The sequence below is a fragment of the Phragmites australis genome, chromosome 6 (assembly GCF_958298935.1).
Source record: "Phragmites australis chromosome 6, lpPhrAust1.1, whole genome shotgun sequence".
NCBI lineage: Eukaryota > Viridiplantae > Streptophyta > Magnoliopsida > Poales > Poaceae > Phragmites > Phragmites australis.
This window is the reverse complement of record NC_084926.1, coordinates 41,639,972-41,647,770: the sequence shown is the minus strand read 5'-3', so window position 1 is coordinate 41,647,770 and position 7,799 is coordinate 41,639,972. Positions and strand designations below refer to the sequence as shown.

The window sequence follows — 7,799 nt, the reverse complement described above, 5'->3', positions numbered from 1 at the left end:
ACCCAAAGGCTGAATCATAGAGCCCGACCCCAACCCAAAGTTTGCTTGGGCTGAATATTGAAGCCCTCGCCCGCCCGATGAACATGCTCGAGCTTGATGGGATTGGGGTTTTTGGACCGAGCCGGGTTTACTGTGCGAGCTACCCATGATAAGGTCTAATTTACACTAACCGTCCCACGTAAATTTTATACTAGCTAAGTATCCGTGCGTTGTAACGAAAACATAAACTTTGGATGTGATAATATCAATTATAACTTAAAGTATGCAGATATAGATGTGCTATAGGAATATCGCCGATCGAATACATTGAAAGTGATGCCGTAATTTGATTTTAGATAAGATCCAAAAAAGAGAGGAAGATTATTTGCTAATTTTTCTCCTAATTTCTTTATTTATTTATATTAGTAAAACTGATTCCATATCTATATCTGTTAACAAGATGGTGAGGTTAGAGGACTGAGGATGAATGATAAAATTGGATAAATTATTTGAATTTTATAGATTTTTATTAGATGAGAATTCATTTAGCCATGCCAGAGCCATGTTGTGGCCAAAATATTTATTTTTAGAAACAAATACACAAAGGTTTATTTTTAAATATCTTTGCAAAAAGGTTTAGAAATAAATAAAGTTGTTTTTGGCCATACCTACTGGAAACAGTGAAAACAAGCTTTTATTAGAGACACTTAATGATCCCAGATTTTATAATCATAAGGTCTTATATAAAAAGCCCCACAATAATCAAATGGGTTAGAAATTAGGATGGACGGGGTCACGGGGTCACTTGGCGAGTTGGCCGAGTGGAAGGAATTCCGCTGCAAATCCACTCACTAGAGATATTAGAGGTTGCGAGGTTAATTGGATGCGATAACAAATATGCTTTTACGGTGGTTTTGTGAAATCTTGTGACCATAAAACACATTAGGCAAATAATACACAATATTCTGCAATAATGACCATAGAACCTGGTTCTAACTTTGCCGTATATAAGCACTTCTTTGTGGACTGTAATAACTTTGGTGAAATGATAGTAATTTTTGTTAAACCTCCCTTTTAACATATTGCATAACACAACTATCAGAAGCTTAGTTTGGTCTTAAGAAATTGATGCCTTAAATATTATGAAACCAAAAGAGTAGCAAACCCAACATTTTTTGCACTCCGAGGAAGAAAATATCAAGGATATTTGCCTTTCTCACGGGGAGCTAATGTAGCCGGCGTCCCTTTTCTTGTGTATTGTTCTTCTTTTGCTGATTAGTTTGCTTCTTGCTTTCGACACCTTGAAGGCTTTCGTCTATAAGTCGGTGGATTGTAAAAACTTCCATTCAGCTTGTACCTTGTAAAAAAAGAAAAGAAAATTGATATAGATAGTCCTGTATATCATGTATCAGTGAGAGATGTAAAATTTTATCGTAAGACTAATATAAATAGTAACATTTTATCGTAAGAAAATATTAATCCATTTCAGGTTGTCTTTTCCCCATCCTTTAATCCTTTTCTTTTTCCCAACAATATCTTCTATCCGAAAAATCAGGTCTGTTTCCCTTCCCCTTCCCCTTCCCTTCCGTTCTCTATCCCTCTCGTCTCCGGCGGCCCTATCTCCCTCCCCCACCGCGCGATGGCTCCCTCCACAGCTCTCGCTCCGGTGGCCTTCAGGTCCTTCTCGCCGCTGCTCTCGTCGAATACTAGTTGTAAGTCCCAAAGCTCCAATCTTTACGCTCCATTTCGGTTAATTCTGCTCCGGGTTACGATGTTAGAGGCGAATTAGAAGGCGTTCGGGAGCAAGAAGAAGATGCAAGTAGCGAACATGGGATCGATTTCTTCCGCAACTGGTATCCCGACGCATCGGAGCCTGATTTGGGGGAGAGGGTCCTATTGGAGCTGGCGGCGAGGTATCGTCGCCTCGGGAGAGAGGGTAGGACTCCTGGCTTGTCAGTGCTTGGTCCCCGCGCCGAGGTAGCTGTAGGCGCTTAAGTGGTAGAGGCGGCCGGCGGGCGGGGGCCGCGTCCAGGCACGGTAGGTGCGGCGGTTATGGGAGCGGCTGTCGCCGACTGTCGCCGGAAGCTGGGCTCCGCGGTCGGCGAGCTGGAGCCCGGCTCCCAAAATGAGACTAGTTCTCAGAAAGAGATGTGGAAATGACGAAGAGTATATTGTCTGCAAATAGCCAAATACTAAATATTTGGAGAGGCCTGGGAGAATCTCGATTTTCTCTTATTTCTGTCGATTTTAATCTTTTTTTATTGGCACTAGGGGCCAGGTTGGTTTCATTCAGTGATTGTGGGCATAACTATTCCTTGGTTTAGTTTGGTCCATCGCGTCAATGTTTCATCCCTTTGTTAAAGAAACCATGTAATATGTAAATATGTAATCTCATCCACTGTTCCAGGCATCTATTCTTTCCTTTTGAGTTATCAGTGCATACCTGTTGAGTTGTTGCTCACTTGTATTGGATTCGGGTAACATCTGAACATTTGGTACCTGCTGTTGATGTGCTTTGTTGTTCAGGTAATAGAAGAAACATTGAGGGTGCTCTCTGTTTGTCATGTTCCACAAGGAAAAGAGGAAGTTACAGATCTTTCCGTGTGTACAGTTTATTTGGAGGGAAGAAGGATAAAGATGAGAATGGTGATGAGGCACCATCAAAAGTAAGAAAGTCATGTTCCTTTACTATTTCGTATTTTCGTTCTCACTATTGTTGTGGTTCCTACATCCAATAGCTAAAAGAACTTTTCTATTTGAAATTCGTTGCGATAACTCATTTGGATGTATTTGTTCAGTAAATAAACATACAGAAAAATCATATAATTTAGGGAGGTGAGCTTCTCTGGGTCGCTACCTTTTCCTTGCAGCGAGCGATGCCGCTTCTGAGATGCTAATTATTTACGTTGTCTGGACTTGGTTACTTGAGTAGTATCATTTTCAATACTTTGTTGATCATGTGACATGTCAAAAATGAAGCTTCTCTTTGCAACTATTGTATAAGCTTATAATGTTGCTCAACTCATTCTGTTCCTTTAGTTTTTATGCATATCTGTCCATAGCATAATTGTCATTTTGTAGTTACTTTTAGGCAGGAATTTTCGGAAACATGCAAAATCTCTATGAAACTGTTAAGAAGGCCCAAATGGTTGTCCAAGTTGAGGCTGTCCGGGTGCAGAAGGAGCTTGCAGCGTATGCATTTGTACCCTTGAGTAATCTTTCACATGTTGCTACAAAATAGCTTGGTTGTGTGACTTCATTTCTCTCCCTTTTTTAGGACTGAGATCGACGGTTATTGTGAAGGTGAACTAGTCAAGGTATGCTTGGGATTAGTTGAAGACTTGAATTGCACTCTTGCTAGTTGTATGCTTGCTTGTGCTTTAAGATTTGCGTATTTCTGTCAAATAACTGAATTCTTACATTGTAGAACTAGCCTGTGGAAATATCAGCATCATTACACATCAAGATCCTCCCTGCTTTATCTATAAGGTTTTTTTATCACTATATGAACCAAGAAAAATCACCTGATATTTCTATTAGCTCTGGCTTAGATAGCATTGTAGCGGCAGACCATGCAATCTCCCATCATCTCCTAATTGTTATCTTGTGCCATTCTTATGTACCATTTTTTCTTACAAACACTGTCAAAGCTGTGCGGCTGGAAGCCATAAATAATTGATGGATCATGGCATGTGCTGTCAGAAAAATGAAATTGATGTATAGTTTCTATGTGAAAGCAATTGAAAATGAACATTTCAGTGTTTCTTTAGCTCCATGCTATACCTTGTAGAGCTCCATGCCCGGTAAAGTTTGCATTTACTTTTATTTCTGACATATTTATCGGGGCTATGGAGTACCACTTTTACATTCTTTTGTGTCGCTCTGTTTCGAAACTTGCTCAGATTAGTATGATTTTGATTCCTTAACTAGGTAACACTTTCTGGAAACCAGCAACCTATAAGAATTGAAATTACAGAAGCTGCAATGGAGTTGGGTGCCGAGGTATGTATCATGTCTTTATTAGTTTGATTGTTTTCTTTGAGGATTTCCTGTGATTTGTGTTCACTTGATTGTTTGAATGAGTGAGATAATGATATATGTTCACATGATTTTGGCATAAGTGAAGTTATGGTATTACCACAGGTTATAATCAAATTGGCTAAACACCTTAGGTTTGTATGCATTCGCCAAAACAAAACAAATTGCTTGTGACTTGCTTGTTGTGATAACAAGATCTGACCAGTGAACAATGAGCATCTGTGGAAGAGTACACAGAAATGAAACATCACGAGCATGCGGTTAACATTTCAAATTAATGAAATACACAACTTGTTCCCATAAGAGGTAATTGATGGTTTGTATTAAGAAAGGATTCAAACTGGTCGTGCTTATCTCTATTTTTGGCTGAAATTCTAGGGTTTTGCTGGATATTCCAGTTAGTTGGATTATTACCTGACATATGATATTGGAAAGCCTTTGTGCTGCCACAACATCTTGTTATGTTGTTGAATTCGTGCTTATCTCTATTCTCACCTGAAATTCTAGTCCCATTTGGCTGTGTCTGTTTCAGTTATACTATTTTCATTTCAGAAACTTTCCGAGTTGGTCAATGATGCGTACACGGATGCACATCAGAGTAGTGTCCAGGTGCGAATCCTGATAACTTTTTATTGCAAAAGGAAAAAAAAAGGAGTCTTGCCGATGCTATAGCGATTGTAAAATTTACTTTTAAACTGAAATGTTCTCGAATTTATGCCTGCAGGCTATGAAAGAGAGGATGGCTGACTTGGCACAGAGCTTAGGAATGCCTGCCGGCCTCGGTGATGGTCCCAAGTGATGTGATTCGTGAAACTTTCCAATAAAAAGTGTCAATTTTGTATACTAGCTGTGTGAGTCAACAGTTTTACCGCTCTGCGACTTCTTGTGGCTGCGTATGAACTGTATTTCTGAGCTCTTATTATTGAGAAAAATATGAATTTTAATGTTTTTCTTGGGCATTTTCTTTTGCTGGATTGGTCGGCCCATTTGTCCTTGTGTGGCCCAAGTCGTGCGGTCATGGTACAAGAGCTTGGCTTTGGTTTGGCTAGGGTTTTGGTTCGGCTAAGGTTTATGCGATGGAAAAATTGGACACTAGGGAAGAGAGAGGAGGCGGCGGCGGCGGCGTAACCGCCCCCTCATGCCGCTATATCTATATGTAGGCCTTATTTTTGGCTAATCATCGATCTCTTTGATGTTGATTGTCTCTCCTGAGCTTGAGTTGAGAGGAGCTTGGTTTTGGCTTTGGTGAGTTGGTGCTTTAAGGGATTGGGTGGAGGAGCTGCAGTGGTGTTCTGGTTGGTGCTGTAGACACTGAGGCTCGTCCGCACGTGCCGATACCGATACGGTGCAGTATGGTGAGGCTTTGTATCTTCATTTTTCTCGTCGGTGGCAACGACGACGAATAGGATTTTTGAGACAATAGCTGGTGAGTCAGTGTCTTGCCTATGTCATCAGCACTTTTTGGCTATTCTCTCCGAGTATTGGCCCCTTCCTATGTTTTGGATAACAAATTCATATAGGAGTTTGCTCGATGATGTTTGGATGTTCTGAGATTGGGCATATTCACTGAGTACACTTGCTTAGGATTGTGGTTTCTCTAGTTATTTGGTTGAAATTGGTAGTATCTAGAGGCTAATCGGTGTGTATTAGTTCTGTTGCTGGATAGTGTGATACATTTGGTGGATTGGGTTGCATGTATACTGCATGTTAATCTTATCCTTGGTTCAGTGCTGCAGTGAGTTCTAAGTGTACTTTACATATTTGATTCTAAATAAATTGCTAGTCCAAGTTGCAGTTATTGTCTTTTGCAATTTGTTGTTCAATTTCATCTGTCTCGGAAATGACCTGCTTCACTGTTCTGGTTTTGGGCACTTTGAAATTGCATTACAACACTGTCCATGATGCGTCTTTAAAACTCGAGAATTCGGTTCATGTTATATTTGCTAGTTAAAATTTTAAGAATATTGCTCAATCGATGATATATTTGCTAGGATAATTAGGTAGCAGGACCTTGACAATCTTGTGATCAATTATTATACTTTTACTGATATCACTTTTATATAAGAAATGTACCTGCTGTTCAATTCATATTTTGCACACGTTATCTGGTATTGTTGTTTCAGAACTGCTGTCATTCTGTTTTATGTTCATGTGTAATGAATTTTTATTGCTGTGCCCTTATATTTTTATTTGTAAAATGATATCTATGCTCACTTTGTCGCATTATATACCACACTTATTTCTTTTATTGTTAACGTCGGCGTGCTACCGCACACAGTCAACGTCCAAAAATTGGCAGGGCCAAGCGGGGCGTCTATCCAAACAGGCCCTAAATAAACGAGATCGTTCTCAACAGCCCGTAGATATCGTGTGATGATAGTAGGGCCGAGTTATGTTGAGCCAGGTACTTTTGCGCTTGAGCCCAACATTTTTCTGGGCTGGACACCATAATTGGGTGCAGCCAACGAAGTTCAGACGATGTGCCCTTCACATTTAGTTACTGAACATGAAGGATAAATCACGGCCATGTTTGCCTAGAATCTCAGAGAGAAGAGAAGAGAACTTGTACATGTTCTTTTTCTATTTTTGCGAAAATTCTGACTCATGTCTTTGTACAAGCGTCCGAAATTCTCTGTGCAATTAGCACCCTGAATGTTCCAATTTATGAAATCTTTGGAACAAAAACAAAATGGAGGAATTTCGAAGAAATTAATTTGAATAGGAAAAGCTTTCTATAAAGCTCATTAGAACAAAAGAATGGGCCTCTAAAATTCTTACGGATTGACTTGTTCACAGGAATTTTGGGGGAAATTTAACAAGGAGGCTAACCTTGTGGGAGAACGTTTGTGTCGTCCTCTATTCAAATTACGTGTCAATGTGTTCGAAACAGACTCTTAAGTATACTGGGGCAAAGCAAAGGTACATTGAACCTTTTTAGCTCAGCCGGTTCATGCATCATCGGGGTTTCAATTTCAATGGAAATCATGGCACATGTGAATCTTTAAAATTCTTAATTATTCAAGCCCACAAGATTCTTCTCTGTGTCTTGGGAATTAAAAAAAAATTGAATAAAAAAACGACTCTGATTAACAATGAGTCTTTCCATTGTCCACTTCCCTCTACACATGCGCAAGTCCATTTTTTAGATGAAAATGCAGGTCTTGATCTATTCTTGAACAGTATGTAAGCACACTTCAGCCTATTTTGATTTCTTTTACAAATGAATCTCCATATTTTAAAATTAGAGCCACCATGTGTACATCTCTTCTACCAGAATTTTGCAGCAATTGAATGAGTCTGAGCCTCTGTTATAGTGGCCATTACTCAATCACAGAGGAAAAAATCCATTATTTCGTAACAATTCTCTCACAAGTAACTATTAGTCGACGCGAAATGTAGTAGAAAAACAAAGATTGAGCATCCACCTTTTCATCAAATCTACTTTCTTAAAACCACATCGTTTGCCACCTCCTAGAAGATTTTGTAGCAATCATATGCATCTGAACCTCAGTGTTGGTGGCTACTAATAAGTGGAAATAAATATCTACTCTTATGTAGCAATCCTCTCATATCACTAGTAATGTCACTAGTAAGCCGTTGCCAAATACTAACAGAAAAGCGACGGAAATCTGGCATACGCCTTTTCATCAAATCTACTTTGTTAAAATAAAATTCTTTTCCACCTACATCTCATTTGCTAAACCCCTTTTACTCCGAGCTAAGGACCCAAATTATTCCAAATCTAAGCTCCCTTTCATAGCCTTTTAAACCCTCAAGATACC

The 7,799-nt window shown here is 39.4% G+C and overlaps 1 protein-coding gene across 1 annotated transcript; it reads left to right on the top strand.

Annotated features, from left to right (window-relative positions):
* The first annotated feature begins 1,503 nt into the window (after window positions 1-1,503).
* LOC133922545 (nucleoid-associated protein At2g24020, chloroplastic-like) lies at window positions 1,504-4,965 on the top strand. The gene is made up of 7 exons (XM_062367912.1): window positions 1,504-1,691; window positions 2,506-2,645; window positions 3,071-3,171; window positions 3,257-3,296; window positions 3,910-3,981; window positions 4,570-4,626; window positions 4,742-4,965. Exons 1-7 carry the CDS (start codon window positions 1,619-1,621, stop codon window positions 4,814-4,816), a joined length of 558 nt encoding a protein of 185 aa, XP_062223896.1. The 5' UTR covers window positions 1,504-1,618; the 3' UTR covers window positions 4,817-4,965.
* Window positions 4,966-7,799: the final 2,834 nt, after the last annotated feature.